The following is a 20,361-nucleotide window of genomic DNA, read 5'->3' as shown; positions in this document are numbered from 1 at the left end:
TTCAATTATTGTATACAGACAGATAAAGATTTATTTGGAACATTTTTTTATTTGTTTTTTTACAAGAAATCACAATGACACATTGTAAATTGTTACGATATTAAAATATGTGTGTGCTGATCTTAATAAATTATTGATTTTAAATCATGTAAAGTTTAGATTCTTGGAAAAATCTGGACATACGTAACTGCTAATTGATCCAAATTGTTGGCTTTCTGCATTATTGCATTGGGTTCAACCTTTTAAATTTTAAAGCTTAATGTAGCGTTAACTACCATACTGATTGTATTCTACCATGCTGTCCTGCGAGAGCTTGAATAGGAAGTTCATAAAAATTAAAGGGGTAGTTCACCTTGAAATTAACGTTTAGTATGATGTAGACAGTTACATTCTGAAACAATTTGATTTGCAATTAGTCTTAATTTTTTTGTGTTTTTTTAAATGTATTCAGCTTTTTATTCAGCAACTCTCTAGACTTGGATTTCAGCACTCAAAAATCTCACTTTTTTAAGGGGATCTTGAAATCTGGTCCCAGTCAAATTGTATAACACCCTAACCCCTTCCAGTACTAGCAGGTCTGGACTGAGAATTAAAATAGGCCCTGGCATTTCAGGTACAGAGAGGCCCAATTAGCCCACACAGAGGCCCAAACAGCGTCCACCAGCCCACTAAATACTGACTTTCTATGGGACCTTATAGCAGCCCCTCTGGCATTTGCCAGAACCCGCAGATTGCCAGTCTGGGCCTGAGTACTAGTATATGGTAGATGTAAATGTAGAGGTGTAGATTGGGAAAAGATAGTAGAAAGGAAGGTTTAGAAACAGATTCATCATCAAAGTAAAATGTTGAGGGTGAAATGAGAATCTGGTAATCTGCTAAACATGCTGCATCTGATTTATATGATGAACAGCTCTAGAAAAAAACAAACTAGATTAGTATTATTCATGTATGAAAGTTTTTTTTTATAAAGAGCTATTTAGCCTTACATCTAGTCTCCTTAGAGTAGAGGTAAAAAAAAAACATCAATTCTGATTTTCAAATCATAATAAAGACAGATTTTTTGGATAATAAATAAAGAGTTATACCACAAAGGAGTTAATGTACATGTTATCTCACAGAAATATATGTTAAATGACCTTAATTAATTCTTAATTTATTGCAATTACACAACCAACACAATTCTAGATATAATCTACCAGAAGCACATATCTTTTCTAGTGATGGGCGAATTTCGCGAAATTCGCGAAACGGCGAAAAATTTGCGAAACGGCGCCGGCGTCTCGTTTTTGACGCCGGCGCCCGTTTTTTCAACGCCGGCGCCCGTTTTTGACGCCGGCGTCCGTTTTTCGGAAAAAAATTTTTTGACGCCGGCGAATTTTTTCGGAGAATTTTCTCGGGCGTTTCGAATTTATTCGCTGGACGCGAATCACGCAAATTCGCCGCGAATTCGCGCCTGGCGAATAAATTCGCCCATCACTAATCTTTTCTTGAAATAAAACAAAAAAATATTATTTTAAGTAATTGTTTAATAAAAGGAGTACAAATCCATAAAATGTACTGGTTTAAGCTTTTATTTGAGAAGTAGTTAGTAATTACAGTGTGTGATAAAACAGAGTACCTGTACCAAAAATAACACCTGAAAAACTTATTTCAAATTCTTAATAAAACTTACACCTATTTATCTGAATGGCTAGACTGCTGCTGCAATTTTTTTTAACAGAATATAAACCAGAATCCATATAAACACTATTCAGATGGAGACTGGAGAATAGTCAACTGCTCTCGTATATAACATGTGTTTTTTGTCATGCTTTTAAAAGACAGTATTACATTTTGAAAGAATGTAAAAAATCTGCTACATTGTTTAAAAAGTCAAAAGTAAGGTGGTTATTTACTAAACCTCAAATTTATCTGGTCTGGCTTTTTGGGGCAAAAACTTGAATTTTTCAAGGGAGAAAAACTAAAATTTTTTGGCCAAAAAGCTCAAATCCAAAAATTCGTCATCTTAGACCTGTTGAGGTCATGTATAAATCAATGGGGGATGTCCCTATCCCAATTTGAAGATATTGTGATCTGTGCTGGGTTTAGCCTGATAATCCGATAAATGCAGGCTTTTCAGCACCCAAAAAATAGGGTGATTCAGGAGAAAAGTCAGAATAATTAAGGCAAAATCAGGGATTGGAGTTTGGTTGAGCTTATTTTATTAAAATAATTCTCTAAGAGTACAGAAAGGGACAAAAAATAATGAAATTACATTAACAAAAAACATTGAACATTCATGTAAAGTTGCTTAGAATTACATATTCTTTTATTAGTCAAAATTACATATTGGCAGCATTACAGTATACAATTAGCTTATTTGGTCTTGAGTGTAGTATAACACAATTCTTTTTTATAAATTACTTTGAACTTATTGGCTTTGTTTCCCTTCTATTCTGTCAGATCAGTATAATTTCTGTCGTTATGTGGTTGATCTGTATTCTCATGGAGATGCTTCTACAGGTATTTTGCAAAAGTCACTGGCTTTGTAGTGTGTGTTTTGTGAAGCTTTGCTTACCTTGGTACTAAATCTATATTGACAAGAAACTGCTATAGAGAAATTCCCAGGACTAAATGTTAAACTAATTGTTGATTGTGCCTCAGTCTGCATGCATTCTACATTGGAATACTTTTGCATTCTTGAGCTTGAGCTTAAGCTATTATACAAATGTTAAAAAGTAGATGTGTGTGAGGTGCATACCATGGTATCTTATTATATAATACTGCTCTTTACAACCTTTTTTTGTAAAAATTTGAAAAACTCCAAGATTGCAGCAAAATTCTGCTATTTGACTGTGCTAACAGTAATAACTGACAGACGGAGGGGAATAGCAACCCAAAACGTACATTAAAGGAGAATTAAACTCTAAAAATGAATGATCCAGGACTTCAAACTTGTCACAGGGGGTCACCATCTTGGAAAGTGACTACGACACTCACATGCTCAGCGCGCTCAGAGCAGCTGTTGAAAAGCTAAGCTTTGGGGTCAAATCAAATTTACAACAGAAAATGAGGTTTCTCTGTAATATAAGCTGATGCTATAAGGCTAATTCTTAGTGATGACCGAATTTATTCGGCAGGTGCAAATTTGTTCCGACTTTCTGCATTTCGCCAACAGCGAATAAATTCGAGAAACTGCAAAGAAAACTTTTTTTTTACGTCACCGATAATTCCGACGCCAGCGACAAGTAAACAAATGTTTCTGGTGTCGGAATTGTCAACGGTGTCAACGCCCGTTTTGAGGTGAATTGAAGGGGACAAATTCACCCATCACTACTAATTATTAAATTCTGATTCAAATTGCCCTGGTTTCTGAGCTGACATAGGAATTATCTGTATTAAGTACTAATCAGCCTTATATTGCGACATTTCTATTCTGTATATTGTGAGTCAGTCCCTAAGCTTAGAAACTGACAACAGCACAGCGCATGTGCATTAAATCAGCAGAAAAAAAGATTTGGATTAATCTTTGGAGATACAGATCTTCACTGCTAAAGGGCTGTGATTGGCTGCCTTGGACTGGTAGAGAAGCCCAAAACATAATATTCAACAGTTCTAGCCTACTTCTTTAGTTAGACTGTAGTTCTCCTTTAATACTGTACTTTGGGTGGATCACCATCATTTTATGTATCTTGCAGTGGCTTAACAGCCCCCCCCAAAAAATATTCGGAGGAGCTGACACACATAGCAACTGCAGCCAGCCGCATGCTCGCATCCCTACTCCCTGCTCCTTGCCCCCAGGTAGGAGAGCAGCTGGTGAGGAGTATTTTCTCTATGGTCCAGGCCCCCCCTGCGACCTGTTTCATCTATAGTTATGCCAGTGGTACCTTGGGTTAGTATAACAGAGGTATGCATTTGTATGTACTGGCAGGAATCTTTTTTTAAATGTAGAGGCATTGAAATGTGGGAATCGGTACAATAACACCTTCAAGGAGGCCTTAACAGAAGAGTTTTATAAATGTAAATTAACAATGCAATATTTTGTATTCATATGTTGAGTGCATTGCATGCTACAGTTTAATTAGCTTGGATTCGTTGTTGCTAAATGTTTGTATCATTCAAATAGAAGAGGGGGATGGTGGTTAGCACAGCTTTTCCAAATGATATGCGTCCAATTCCTTAATATTTGCTCTGTGCTGCAACTGCTGCAAAAGATCCAAGTATAGAAGAAGGAAGAGGAACTCCAGCAGTATTACTGCAAATAACTTTTTATTCCAGGCAGTGGTAAACACATCATATTTCGGGTTCAATACTCTTTATCAAGTGAATAAGGACCATTAACTCATGCACCCATGCACTTTGACCTATACAACATAGTGCAGTCTGGGTAATCAATGTACTAACACATTTTCCAACATTGGTGTGTATATAGGTTATATTACAACACATAAATAGTGAAGCCAGTGCTCAGACCATAATTATGTGCACACATAATAAGAAAAAAAAGTAAAAAATAAAAAATACAAAAGCTCAAAGCCACACTCTCTGTTCTGTAACATGGATTCACTGCTAGAGGCTGCTGGGAGTTGCAGTCCATAGTGAGAGTGTGCTGACTAGCAGTGAAAGGGTAAAGTGACACTTGTATCTGTGTGTGTAACATTGTCAACACATAAATAGTGAAGCCAGTGCTCAGACCATAATTGTGTGCACCAATATAAAAAATAGAAAACTTTGCAGCATACAAAATTTAAAACAATTAAAGTTAAAAATCCCAATCTTGTATTTATCTTTATTTATTTATATCCAATTTCGATAAGTCAAGGATGGTAAAAAAATGTTTCAATGTTAAGAAGGAACAAAATGTCCAATAATATAGAAACAGTGAAATAATTTCCTAAAAGGAACAGAAGGTATCTAAAAATTTCACTTTAGGCAGGCCACTGTCTAACTAAAACCTGGCCTATTTGACGATGAGACACTGCACATAATGTCTTTCCCAGGTAAAGAAACCTGCACCAAGCGTGTAAGAGCAAAACATCCTATGGTCAAAGGGATACAGAAATACCCAAAGTCTTTAATATGTCCCAATTTTTCAACATTCCCTATGTGACCCAGCATATATCATGCGGATTATAGTACAATATTTATGCCAGCATATATTTTAGTAATTTATCTCCTGTAACCCACCCATACCACATTTACGGCAGGAGATCCATATAAGGCTTAAATCTTTGTTTCATTGTTTTTACAAATTTATTCTGGGTGATAAATGTCTCTACTAAAGTCTAAGTCCATCATTTTACATTTACTTACACTGAGGGGCAGATTTATCAAGGGTCGAATTTCGCGGGTTAAAAAACCCTCGAAGTAAAATCCTTCGAATTCAAATATCGAATTTGATCGAATTTGACCAATTCGATGGTCGAAGTACCCAAAAAAATACTTCGAAATTCGTATATTTTTGCATTTGAACTATTCACTCGAGCTTAGTAAATCTGCCCCTGAGTCTTTTATTACTTACTCTATTATTTCCTTTATAATATATCAGTGCGTCTAATGGATGCTATACTGAGTAACAACAATGGGTTCATGTTACATACATTAATTCTGTGTCATTTGCAAATTTGCAAAATATTTTTAAGACATCCCTTGTATGATGACTTAAATACATGTTGCACTATTGAAGTGAAAACTTTTTTACTACAGTGTTGTACATTTATAAATTGTATGTTTCCTTGTTGTATGATAAAGTTCGTTTTCCCTTTTTGGCATATGCTTAAATTTGTGTCCAGCCTTGTTAACTTTGGCTCATGGTAACTTTTCTTTCACTTATTTTGGCTATTTTTGTGTATTCATTTTAATAGTTTTTGTTCTCCCTGTGCCTGTGTGAAACAAAACAAATATTTCCTTTCCACAGTTGGATCCTTACTAAGGTTTTGAGATAAAAAGCAGTAGCTTGTGCACCTACAATCATAAAGTAAAATGTGACTTTATTTTCAATTTCAGAGTTTGCCCTGATTAATGTTAGAATTAACTAAAGCATACATTTTTTTAATATAAATATTTTATATAATTAAAACAATATGCAAAAATATGTTCAGCGCAATCCCTATTTTTTGTATTATTGAAAATGGGGTATACCTTTCAACTATCAATTATGTATTTTCAGGAAACAACCCCAATGAAATTAAAGATTTACTGTATAAATCTGTTTAAGAAACAGCTCATATGTAAGCCCTGTTTCATCTAAATAAACCAATTTCATAATAATATACTTTTTAGTAGTATCTGCCATTGGATAATCCCAAATAAAAAATTGCCATTTTAAAGGAATTGTTCAGTGTAAAAATAAAAACTGTGTAAATAGACTGTGCAAAATAAAAAATGTTTCTAATATAGATAGTTAGCTAAATGTATAAATGTTTGAGTGAATGGATGTTTAACATAATAACCAGAACACTACTTCCTGCTTTGCAGCTTTCTCGGTTTCCACTGATTGGTTACCAGACAGTAACCAATCAGTGACTTGAGGGGGGGGGGGGACTAGATGAGTCATAACTGTTGCTTTTGAATCTGAGCTGAATGCTGAGGATCAGTTGCAAACTCACTGAACATTTATGTCCTATGTGGCCCCCCTTAAAGTCGCTGACTAACTCAGCGTTAGAGAGCTTAAGACAGGAAGTTGCATTCTGTTCTGTTCTGTTAGACATCCAGTCACTCCAGCATTCATAGATTATATTTTTGCCTAACTATATAAGAAAATGTTTTTATTTTGCATAGCCATCTATTTACCCACATGTTATATGTTTTATTTTTACACTGAACTGTTCCTTTAAGAACTATGGGCCTCCTCCTGGGACCCTATGATTCATGGTGCAGACAAACAAACATGTTAGGTGAAATGGGCCATTGATTAGTACAGTGATTAGTACAGGTCCAGTGGAGTTAAATCAAGTATGGTTACAATTCACATGTCATATCAAGTTGGTAATATAGTTTGCCATATGGAATCAAAGCTACAGTATGTCCACAGTGAAGACCATGCATTAGTATGAACATTACAATGTGGAGCCAACTATGTTGGTGGGGTTAAAAAAACTGGGCTTCTTGGGAGGCATAAATGGTCTTCCAGTGATTGATATAAGTGGATTGGTCCTGTAAATCTTATCTTTAGGGGGTCTAGGCACTATGAGTACCGTTCCTTGTATATCTCTGCTGTGGTGAAGATATCCCATCTAGTCCAGACCTTACGTAATCAGAGGAGGATGTCCCTTATTCTGGTTGTCATGTGTTTCGTTTCCCTCCTATCTGCAACCTTGTGGATTATTAATTAGTGTTGGGGGTGTAATTTTTTGCAGTGGTGCGTAATCGCTAGCCTGCAGGCTGTTTTAGGATACAGTTGAGCAACCTCTGCTTGGCTTCAGTGGTATAGTCTAATGGTTTCCTAAGTAAAGTGATTTTTGTGTAGAATATTTAACCCAAGAAGTTTCTACAGATTTCCAGAATTATCAAGGGGCAGTGCCACATTATATGTGCCATTGTTTCAACCATCCCACAACCTTTCCAGCACTGCTGTGAGACTGTAAGGAACCATCTGTGCAGTTTACTCAGGTAGTGATACCAAAAGAACATTGTTTTGTAGAGACTTTCCTGCTGTCTAACGCATGATACATTTCTTTTAGCATTCTAGGGAAAGAGTCAGCTGGTAAGTCTGTCAAAAGCCGACAAATTGTGAAAATTTTACTTAAGTGTTTAAATCTCAGAAGGGGTAGCCCTATATTGCAACATTCTGTATGGGAATAGCGCAAGTGGGTGCTCCTGGGACTGATGGGCGAATTTGTCCCACCTCGCTTCGCCAAAAAATTTGCGAAATGCACAAAAATTTGCGAAACACAGAAAAATTTGACGCACGCTTCAATTCTGATGATTGCGTCAATTTTTGATGGCTTTGTTAAAGTCAATGGACGTTCAAAAAATGTTGACGCTTGACGGTTTTAATAAGAGCGACTTTCCCGCGCGCATGCAACATTTTTTGGTGCTTGCAAATTTTCACACCAGTATCGCAAATTTATTCGCCGATGGTGAAACGCAGGAATTCGCCACGAATTTGCACCTGCCAAAGTTATTCACCCATTACTATCAGACAGGCCACCCTGTCCCATTCAGGGGAGCCTCCAAGTTTATCATGGAGTGTGTGTGATGGATAATAGAGTTATTCACAGGAGGTTCCCAGTCTGACACGTTGTTCGTCAGGTATCATGTTCTGAGGTGCATCTCAGAATGGCAGGATTAATCTGGGGATTTCGGCATTGCAGCTTTATTTTTTTTCCCAAGTTGGTTTGTTTATCCTGCTGTTTGCGGGTTGGTGAATGTTGTGGCTGGTCTGGGGTTGCGACACCCAGTGTCTTCAGAAATTAAAAGCCTTGTACTTGGTCTTGTAGTATAAATTGGCAGTTATCTTTAAGTGCAATGAGTTTAAACGGGAAACCCCAGCAATCTGAGATGCCTTGTTCCCGGAGTTTTTATGTTACTGGGCGTAACTCCCGTCGTTTAGCATTTGTTATAGGGGAGAGATGGTTGAAAAGTTGAATCCGATGACCTTGATGCTTAATGTAGGCAGACCAAGATTTCCCATGGCGTAACGGAGTTCATCTGCCTGGGTCTTAGTGAGCAATGTACTCTATCAAACCCCCAGGCTTCTGGGGGGAGATCTGGTTTGAAGGAAGAGAATAAAGTGCGTAGATTTGTTCTGACATCCTATGTATTCACTTCTTCTGGGACCCCTCTCATCCTTAGATTCTGCCTGCTGGACCTGTTTTCCAGTTCCTCTACATGTGAAATATGCGTAACGAAACCAGTTCAGATCTTAATAAGTGATTTTCCTCCTCCAGCATGGCGTGCTTTTTAAGAGCGACTTTTCCCGCGCTCATGCAACATTTTTTGGTTCTTGCAAATTTTCACACCAGTTTCGCAAATTTATTCGCCGATGGTGAAACGCAGGAATTCACCACGAATTCTCGCCTGCCAAAGTTGTTCACCCATTACTACCAGACAGGCCACCCTGTCCCATTCAGGGGAGCCTCCAAGTTTATCATGGAGTGTGTGTGTGATGGATAGTAGAGTTACTCACAGGAGGTTCCCAGACTGAAACGTTGTTCGTCAGGTATCATGTTCTGAGGTGCATCTCAGAATGGCAGGATTAATCTGGGGATTTCGGCATTGCGGCTTTAATTTTTTCCCAAGTTGGTTTAAGTTTCTCCTGCTGTTTGCGGGTTGGTGAATGTTGTGGCTGGTCTGGGGTTGCCACACCCAGTGTCTTCAGAAATTAAAAGCCTTGTACTGGGTCTTGTAGTATAAATTGGCAGTTATCTTTAAGTGCAATGAGTTTAAACGGGAAACCCCAGCAATCTGAGATGCCTTGTTCCCGGAGTTTTTATTTTACTGGGCGTAACTCCCGTCTTTTAGCATTTGTTATAGGGGAGAGATGGTTGAAAAGTTGGATCCGATGACCTTGATGCTTAATGTAGGCAGACCAAGATTTCCCTTGGCGTAACGGAGTTCATCTGCCTGGGTCTTAGTGAACAATGTGCTCTATCAAACCTCCAGGCTTCTGGGGGGAGATCTGGATTGAAGGAAGAGAATAAAGTGCGTAGATTTGTTCTGACATCCTATGTATTCACTTCTTCTGGGACCCCTCTCATCCTTAGATTCTGCTTGCTGGACCTTTTTTCCAGTTCCTCTACATGTGAAATATGCGTAACGAAACCAGTTCAGATCTTAATAAGTGATTTTCCTCCTCCAGCATGGTGTGCTTTTTAATAAGCTCATCCGTTGTGTTCTGTAAATGATCCATTCTCTCCCCAAGGCTAGACACTTCAGTCTGTATATCTCTAAGCGCTGCTCTGATATTGTCTGCTATGGTGGAGGTGATTTTATCGTGGAGTGCAGTTAAATGCTGTGAAAGTACCTGGGCAGTCACTGGGTCCTGTTCTTGTGTCAGCGTGGAGGCATAGGACGTTGTCTGGTCTGAAGCTGAAGAGTCAAGCGGGAGTTATGGATCCGTGTCTTTTCCGCCATCTTGGATAAGCGGATGCGTTGCTTGTGTTTTTTGTAATTATGGGGACATTGTCACTGCCGCTTCTTTCGGACATTTCTTGCCCATCGCTCAGATGCTTTCCATATCACCCGGTGCTATCTGGCTGCTGCAGAAATGGTTTTAGCGGTGTATAAGCCTATCTGCGGTGCGTGCTACTCACTCCATTGCGCGCATGCAACCCGGTAAAAGGTCTGTGTGCGCCATAAATCATAGTTCTTAAAATTTAAATGTTCTATTTAGGATTACATTTAGGATTGCTTCCCTGCTTTTTCCTGTTACAGCTAGAGCTGCATTATTTCTGGTTAGGTGAACTCTGAAGAAGCACACAGGCCATCACAAAATGGTGGTTCAAGGTAAAAGATATAAAAGAGCAATATATGTGTCCTACTTGTATCTAAATAGAGATCTGACAATAATTTGTTGATGTTTTTCTCTATTCTCAAGTTTCAGGTCTGGGTAATGTGGGCCACACCTATACAGGTGAGATATACTGTTTGATGCCCACAATCAAAGCCAGGGCTTACGTTGTTACTACACTATGATGTCTCATGGCAGGCATCTAACAAGGCTAAACTGTATGAATTTGTGTGCAGCTTACCAATATCCCCTACTATTTGGATTGGTTATAGAGTTGTGTGTTCTTGTTCTGGAATAGCATGTGTTATTTTATTAAGGAGTGGTTCCTCTGATAACAGGTGCATTTTAAAATAAAAGGATGAGCAAAGATGCAACAAATGAGAAGACAGGGGTAGAGCAGACATGTTGGATCAGTATTAGAGATTTGTCAAGACATAAACACAAATTGTTTGTCTTAAAGATGGAAATACTATTTGTAATACTTATTGCTTACTTTCTCAAAATTAATTTGCTTTAAAAGCATTGGCGTAACTATAGAGGAAGCATACCCAATAGCAATGGGTGGCGGGGCTCGGGAACAGGGGAGCCCAGACCATGAGTTTATTCCTCTATAGTTAAGAAAATTCCCCTTATCCCCCGGGGCAGGTGGGAGGAGGGGGTGCCAGGCTGGAGCTGCATCGTGAACAACATGAAAAATTACATCTGAAATGGCACACTGCACTGTGCTAAACCTATAACAGATTAATGGGAACTATGTTATATTAAATAAAACAATTAGTATGTTTTAATATTGAATTTTAATACATCTCCAAAACAAGAACATGGAGTTTCCCTGCACAAAATGCTTCAAAAATCTGTTTCAAGTCTGGTGATCCAGCTATTACTAACATTCTCGTTTGTTTACAGACAGCATTTGAATTGACTGCAGACATCAAAACATAAAAACAGAGCTGCAAACACACAGCAAAAATAATGTTTTTTTCCAGCTATAACTGCAATACCACATAAAAGGTACTTTATACCTAATACTTAATGCAATCATATAATACTACTCATAATCTTTATCCTAAGTCATGTCAATATAATTACTTTACATTTCTTTAAACACAAACCTTAAAACTATTTAAAACGACTTAAAATTATTGTTGTGCTAGGTGTTTTTATTTGCAGTTCAATTTTCAAGATTGCTTCAAGTTTTGTAATTGGATATACCTTATACTGAAATAATCATACGGGAGGATAAACTGGACTTGCATGAGAAATATGCAGATGGAACTCAATTTATTTATATTTCACAAAATGATATACAGTAATATTCTGAATTGCTGCAAATTATCTTCTTGGAGAAGAAGCAGCAAAAGGCATTTGAAAATTCTAGATATAAAACCTCTACATTTACATTTTTAGGTCATTCTAAATAACAATGTAGTTGTCTAAGATTACAGCATTTCATACCAGTAGGGTACATGGTCAAAGAAGAGGAGAGAGAGATAAGTCATAGATTACCAGGAAACAAGCAATTGAGGAAACGGCACACAGAAATGAATGAAAAAGGGGAAAGACCCCTATGGATTTATTGTGTCAAACAGCACAATGTTTCGGGGGCTGGCCCCTTCATCACCTGACGAAGGGGCCAGCCCCCGAAACGTTGTGCTGTTTGACACAATAAATCCATAGGGGTCTTTCCCCTTTTGCATTCATTTCTGTGTGCCGTTTCCTCAATTGCTTGTTTCCTGTGAATCCAGGGGAGTGCCGTCTCCCTAGAGGACTGAGCACCAGATTATTGCATCACAGAAAGGCCAGGGAGTGCATACGAATTTTACTTGGACAAGTCATAGATTACCCCATAGACTACCCCCTGACAATGTGCAGAATTGACAGTGTTATTATAATATATTATAATAATAACAAGAACACCTGGCTGTTTCTTAGTCTCCATATAAAAAATATAGGTTGAGACAGCTGGCATACACTTGCTCTTGTCTCTGCATTAACAGGCACTAGTGGGGCTCATTTATCAACACTGGGCAGTAACCCATAGCAGCCAAAAGGTTATTGACTTTTTCAGGTAGCTTCATGTAGAACAATGAATGCAATAATTTGATTGGTTGCCATGGGTAACTGCCCTTGGGCAAATGTGAATAGTGTTTATAAATGTCCCCCATTGTTGAAACACAATGTGGATATTAGCACAAAATTGTATTTTATCCAAAATCCACAGTTTGTGTTTTCACCCAGGATAACCAAGTGGCAGTGCAGAGCCTCAAGCAATCAGATACCAGCAGATCTGCTGTTTCTCACTCGTCTAAGAAAATGACACGCAAGGAGATTAGTCATCCATGATAAAAAATAAATAAAAGAAAAAGCACTGTATATGTTACATTACTGGCGATTCACATTATCGCTGGTGGGGAAGCATTTTGAGGAGATTTATTGCCTACAAAAGAGGATTTTTTTGGCAGGCAACTAATCTCCTTGTTGCCATTGCCCTTAGAGTGTGTATACATGTGTGTAAGTGTGTGAGTAGGAATATGTGTGTAAGATGAACTGTGAGTGTTAATAAATATTGCACTTGATGGACTAGCTGCAGATGCCCATGGTTGAGATTTATTAACAATTCATGAAAACACACATCCCAACAGGTCTGATGGAAATCTGAAAAATATGCAGATTTAACTTAATTTATTTAATAGAAAGTGAACATGCATGAAGGAAAATTGTTTTCTACAATGTAAAATGATCTAAATGTTGAACAGCTTCCTAAAACCATAAATAGTCAAGCATAATAATAATAATAATAATAATAATAATAATAATAATAATAAATAAACATTTATATATGCAATGCAAATACAGGGGCAGAAGACAAAGCCACCATTAAGACCATCAAGTTGAAAGTGAAAACATGAGCAGTGATTGCAATCCAGGGCATTACAGGCTCATGAAAACAGTTCCTTTATTAACAACTGATATACTGTATATGTATTCACTGAGGGTGCAAAGTGGTAACTGCTAATAAAAAATGATATTATTTTAATGATGTCTTTCAGTGAAAGATGTCTTTTGACCTTTAGCAAATGATATACATTTATGAGCATTCAAAACTTTCTGAACAAAGGTGATCAAAATGTGCTATTTATGCAATTTAACCACTTGCTATACAATTATTTTTGCACTAAACTGTATATGTTTTATATGAAAATTATTAGGTTGATTCTTAGTGTAATACTGTAAAAACAATCCTTATACACACAACCCATAATTACTGATAACATTCTGTCCACCAAATAATTGAAACAATTATTTTCACTGTAGGACTGCTAAAGATATTCTTCTGCTACATTTTTTATTGAACAAACTAAACAGGGTTAAACTAATAAGAGCTCGTGAGCTTATGCAAGGAAGTGGGTGCTAAAATGCACAAGTGCAGTTGTCAATATCAGCCAATCAGCAATTTGTTTTGAACAGTCTAATAAGTTGGAAAATTAAAGAAAAAACTGGTACGCTGCTACTGGTCAACTGCAATTTAGCACACAGTTAATAAATAAGTGCTATGTTTCACTGTTTATTCAATTTACTGCTATAACTTCATAGATATACCTGATGTTTATGTGCATTCATTTTCAGAACTAGTTTCTTAAGTGACAATGCATATGATTTGTGGCAAGATGTCTCTAGCAGGCCATGAAATGAAAAGTTTCTCTGAAGTTATTCTTTGGTCTCATTTCATAACACACAAAAACTTGCAAATTGCTATATTGCTATATTGATTCATCTAATTTTGGCAAAAGAAATACTAAAAAGAAACTGTATTCTTTTTCCTAACACCAGATTATTATTTCAAAAAAACTTGATTTTCGCTTCAGTAACAAAAAGCAGGATGTTAAATATATACTGTTGAAGTTGCCAAAATAATATAATAAAGTTAACCTTTGCTGCAGGCAATAAATGAAGGAAAACATTAAAAAGTTACACCACCATAAATGAAAAAATACTTTTTAATGTACAAAAATATTCTTGTTTCCCCTACTGTTTTTACACAGCAACTCATGACAGAAATGTGTAAAAGAGAGTAGTAATGGGTCCTAAATTACTAATATGCCTTACTGAGATAGCAGTCTGCCCAATTTTCTGATTTGACAGAACTTCTGTGGACCCCCATTGCAGATGCACAGAGATTCACACCTCCTTAACAATAATTTTACAGTTTGATACAGTACAACGTGTCTGTATACCCACCTTTAATGTTAGCAATACAGCAGAAATGTTAATTCATCCCTGCTGCCTAGAGGCTATACATGAATATTGGTCCTTGCATACTGTACTTCCACTCATAATTTCTTCAATATTTGACCCTTTTTTACTTATGGCAGGTGAGTGTGCCAGCATGATATAAATGATATGAAAACATTACAGATGCCAGGGTGTCTATATTTCTCTCCCAAACAGCTTCCTCATTATATCCATTGTTGAGTTACTGTATTTCCTTAACTGGCCTTCTTATAAAAAATGGATGAATACTTAATTTTATCCTAAGCATTCCAATCACTTATAAATCCTTCTGCTAATCACCTTCACCTCTGACTTCCAATAGTATTAAGTATCAAGTATTACATTGTATCATTCACATAATGCTCAATTAAAACTATTATTCAGCAACAATAAACTATTTTCCATATTAGGGCTTTTTTCAAGGATAAATGTGTACAGTGATATATGCATTTATGCTGACACTTCCCCTTTTCTAAATTGGCACCAAAAATAACTTCACACATACCAAAGTTTCCCATCACCCACCCACTACTAGGAAAAATATATGATTTCTCACCACAAGGTGTCACTGGTGCGCAGTGCAATTGTCCATTGAGAAATCTGTCACAGGACCTGTAAAGTTTCTACAAATTGTATACTTAGTATCAAAAACGACAACATATTGTGACATACGGTTATTCTGTGTTGAATATTTATAAACAAAGAAGCTACTATATATAGCTGTGTTTCAATAAACATAGTTACCTTGATTCTTTTTTGTTGTCTTTTTACTGTCTTATCTATATGAAAAAATGTTCTCTACAGAAAACAGCTCAGTACTATATGACCATTTAACCCCCTAGGTGTAACGCAATCCAATTCATGTATCCAATATGCTTCTCTTTTGTGTAAGGCCTTATTAAAATCTCCCCCTCAGGGTCTGATTAGAACATGGTCAATGAGCATGCATCTAAAGGATGCCGGGCTATGTTTGGCCTCTGCCCCATGCTTGGCCACCAGTTATTGGGATATATCCTGTTTTTTCTCTTTTTCATTTCTGTCAGGGTTGAGTGCTGCTCTAATAATTGCCCTGTGCATCCCTATGCGTTCCTTAAGTTGCCTGATTGTTTTGCCACAATATATTAGGCAACAAGGGCATTTTATGATGTATACCACCATGGTCATAGTGCAGGTCATCTTGTGTCTGATGGTGTATTTCTTCCTTGTCTGTGAATGAGAAAACTATCTTCCACAATCAGACTGCTGCATATTACACACCTACTGCATTTGAAAACCCCAGGGCATTGGGTAAGAAAATGTTGCTTGTGTACCTTCACATATTTGTCTTCTGGATCAGAGGGGCTTAAGTTCTCCTTCAAATTTCTGCCCCTCCTGTAGCTGAATTTTGGTTCATTTGACAATTTTTTAACAAGTCTTTCATCGCTGAAAACAATGGGCCTGTTTTTCTGTATACATTGACACATATGGCTCGTTTGAACACCATATTGACTTTGCCTTTTTTATCCATATTCTCATCATACTGGCATAGTATTGCCTTGTGGTCTAAATTTAACACCCAACCTTTAGTATCATAAACCAGTTTTTGTGGATATCTTCTGTCCAAGAACTTTTTACACATAATTTCCAGATCCTGGGCATGTTTATTGGTGTCACTGTTAATACATATCACCCTCAACATCTGTGATTTCAGTAAAGAATTCAACAGATGTCTTGGGTGGTTACTTTTATAGTTTACAATCTGTGGGTTTTATATACATGCAAGCCTGTAACTTGCCTCCTTTTTGTATTTACATCCGAAAACTTATTTCAGAGTGAATTTTACTGGACTATTTATGTTACTCAAATACTTCACAAAACCCTCCAGCTCAGCCGATGGTCCTAGCCACACAAAAAATACATCATCAATGAAGCGTCTATAGAAAGCCTATAGAAAGCCCCATATTTTTTGAACATAGGATGACTCAAAATATAGTCACTCTCTATATGTATGGATTGGCATATACAGGAGCAACCTTTGACCCAATGGCTGTCCCAGTTCCTTGTATATATAATTGATTTTCAAATTTGATTTTTTTTTTTCATGCAGAATGAAGTTGAGAAGTGACAGAGTAAATTCTACTGGTGGCCCCTTATATAAAGCATTTCCAGTAATTAAAGGGGAACTCCGGCTTCCAAACCAAAATTTGATAAAGAGGCCCAAATAACACAGACACCTCTAATATACCCATCACAGTTACCTGTTTCTTCAAAAAGTACTGTACGAATACATGCCATTTTCTATGCTGAATTCCAGCTGTTTAACTGTTCTTCTCTTTCTGCATCATTTGAAATCCTGGCAAGGAAAGAGGGACTAAAACACTGATGTTACAAATTGCAACAACTTCTCCACAGCTTACAGACAGCATGCAGTCACAATATAACCCACAATGCATTGCACATGTGCAAGGAATTGTGGAGTTTGGAGGATGCAGGCTAAGGTCAGCTGGCTGTTGATACAACGTAACAGTAGTCAGCCAGCTCAGCAAAGTAGTCAGCCAGCTCAGCAGGAGAGCAGGGGGCTAGGCTTAGGGAACTGTCAGAAACCATTAAAAATCATGAAAAGTCTGCAAAGTTGTTTTGTAATCCGGTGTATGCACACCCTGACACCAGTGCATCAAAACGAGTTGATGTCCAAATTTATTGTGATGCAGTAAAGCATTATTTTTGCCTTATCAGATAATTGATGTGAGTGCTTTCTTCCTCTAAAAACAGACATGCACACACACACACACACACACATATATATATATATATATATATATATATATATATATATATATATATATATATATATGTATATATATATAGGTATGGGTTCCGTTATCCAGAAACCTGTTATCCAGCCATCTCCCATAGACTCCATTTTACCAAAAACAATCCACATTTTTCAAAATGATCTCAATTTTCTCCATAATAATAAATAGTACCTTGTACATGATCCTCACTAAAATATAATTAATCCTTACTGGAAGCAAGACCAGTCTACTGGGTTTATTCAATGTTTACATGATTTTCTAGTAGACTTAAGGTCTAAAGATCCAAATTACAGAAAGATCCATTTCCAGAAGACCCTAGGACAGGAACATTTTGGATAACAGATCTCATACCAGTATGCATATATTGTAGTAAGATATGCTAACATCTTATATACTGATTTGGTACACTTACAATATATCGGAAATGAAGCATTTTGCCTTATTTATCATGTGTTTGAATTATATAGTATATATATATATATATATATATATATTTTTTTTTTTTTTTTACATAGCCACAGTTATATAGGCTATTTTTTATTTCAAACTTTTAGAGATTTTCCATTGTGCTCAGATGCCTTATGATATTGACAATCCCTTTTCCCTTGGGCAAACAATGTGTATCTAATATTTCAATCCTGAAGGAGATGCCATTGGCAACATACTAACAATACTCCTGGAGACTGTGTACTGTCCATTTATACTGCCCTCCATGAAATTTCTATAAGGTATTTTTGGAAAAAAATATCATCACAAATCCAAATACTGTAGATTTTATTTACTGCTCCCAGTTGTGTGGAGATACACAGTTTTAGCAAAAATGGTTCACACACCTTGAAGTTAGAACAATGTATTTATTAATAAATTGGTTCCTATTTTAAGCATATGTTACACATTTTCCCAAATAAAAAATATGTTTTGAGACAGGCAACTAATATGATAAATGTTAATCTATAATTTAACCTTTAAAGAATGGTTAAACAAATTCAGTTTGTTTACAACAAAAGGGCATAGTCAGACTGGGTGCCCGAGGCCCACCAGGGCTGCAGTCTCAGCCCCCCCCATCACCGTGCCCTGCTGCGCCGCCCTATTGCACTGCATTGTATTCTTCTGGCCTCGGGCAGGGCCCAGAAGAACGGGAGGGACCAATGGGTTTTTGCCCTGTTTCCCCCTGGCCCAGTCCAACCCTGATAAAGGGCATTATATGAACAGCATGTAAAAAGGTCACTCATTAATAGTCCAGTTTCTGAGTACAACAAAGGAGCAGAATTCCTTAAAATACCCATAAGTAAAATAAATTCTGTCATTTTCGAGCAATGTAAGAAAAAGAAAATATAACATTTTGGGCCAAGTTTTTTGTCTTGAAAGTTTAGATTGACATTTTGCCTCTTCTCTTTCTATCCATTGGATCAGGCAAATCAATATTATGCATTTATCACACGTTTCTTTACATAGTGCTACTAATTTACATAGATGGGCAAATTTAAAAAGGTGTTGAAAAAGAGGATGGGATACACCTAGCCATCACTTTTTAATGACATAATATGCAATGTAACATTTGTGTCTTTACAAAGCTACATTGTGATTTTATGTAAATCCTTACATAAAAAGAGATACATTTTTGCCTGGTTCATACAGACAGTAATTATCACATTGATTTTAGTGCTGCATGCAACTAATACATTTTTTTATTTTAATAAGACAAAGCCTTGGCAAAAATGTATACATTTTATAAAATCTGATATGTGTTTTAGAAAGACATGATGATCCTGAATACTTTCAGCACATGATGATCCTGAATACTTTCAGCAGATGTACAGTATAATCAACTAAAATAAAGATTCAGTTATCTACACCCTGTATTCCCTTGTGTAAGACTCAGTATATTAACCTTTTTAGCACTGCTCACATTTTTTTTCATGTGTAAACTTTCACCTGCATTTATTAGTGTAAGCAATCGTTGGTTGTGTTTTGCTGTTTTTCCATACCTTTGTGCAGAATGGAAAGGTGGAAACATTTATTATTGCGGCTCTCTGGATTTTACAGCTGCTGGGTAGACAGCAGAACACCTATTAATCTGGCTTGGCCATGGATGAATTTATCTGCATGGGTGAGTATAAATGAGAGTGCAGACCTCTGTATGTGACATGAAATATGATTTTCCAGATGAGAATTTCAGCACAAGGTTAAGAAAAGGGAATTTGCTAAGGGTACACAGTTTTATTGTTAAAATAAGCCATAATATTTGCAAGACCTATTAATATAAAATATAAAGTAACATCAGCAGTGTGAAGAGGTTTGTAGATCGGGCATCTATGTTTAATCAATGCATTTTAAATAAAGATGCTGTTTTCAAACAAAAATATATTTTGAAAATATTATGAATGAATCATAGTACATATTTAGTGAAAATGTGATTGATATAATGTAATCTAGCTACGTAGACTATATTATAGCTTGGATCAAAAGTGTATATATTTGGTGCTCTGTGCCTAAAACCTTAAATATAGGTATATATTTTTGTGACTACTCAGTTCTGCTATCCACTCTTGTTATAAAGTGTATATTTATTTAAAGCCAACTCTTAATTAGGTCATTGTGACTGTAAATACTGAAATATTTGCACATGTATGGGACCTATTATCCAGAATGCTTGGTACCTGGGTTTTCTAGATTTTCCAGACCAACTCACAACATAGTGTATATTCAGAATATAAAAGTCATCATACATGGGTAGTTAGTAATTGATTCTGATTCTCATTACAGAGCAGCTCATAAACCAGTGTATTTTTCATTAGAATTCAATAATCAGCTTATTTGACAATATATATATCTTTGAGTTTTTCAGTTTGGCAGTTATGA

The 20,361-nt window shown here is 36.6% G+C and overlaps 1 protein-coding gene across 50 annotated transcripts in view; it reads left to right on the top strand.

Annotated features, from left to right (window-relative positions):
- Positions 1-20,361, top strand: part of trdn.L (triadin L homeolog) — a 374,840-nt gene that overhangs the window by 92,600 nt on the left and 261,879 nt on the right. For all 50 annotated transcript variants that reach the window (XM_041562894.1, XM_041562885.1, XM_041562883.1 and 47 more), the window contains one exon: positions 2,443-2,502. In XM_041562894.1, the coding sequence (XP_041418828.1) occupies positions 2,443-2,502 (60 nt within the window). The remainder of the gene's footprint in view (positions 1-2,442; positions 2,503-20,361) is intronic.

Source organism: Xenopus laevis, chromosome 5L, assembly GCF_017654675.1.
Source record: "Xenopus laevis strain J_2021 chromosome 5L, Xenopus_laevis_v10.1, whole genome shotgun sequence".
Lineage (NCBI taxonomy): Eukaryota > Metazoa > Chordata > Amphibia > Anura > Pipidae > Xenopus > Xenopus laevis.
This window is presented reverse-complemented; position numbering and strand designations above follow the sequence as displayed.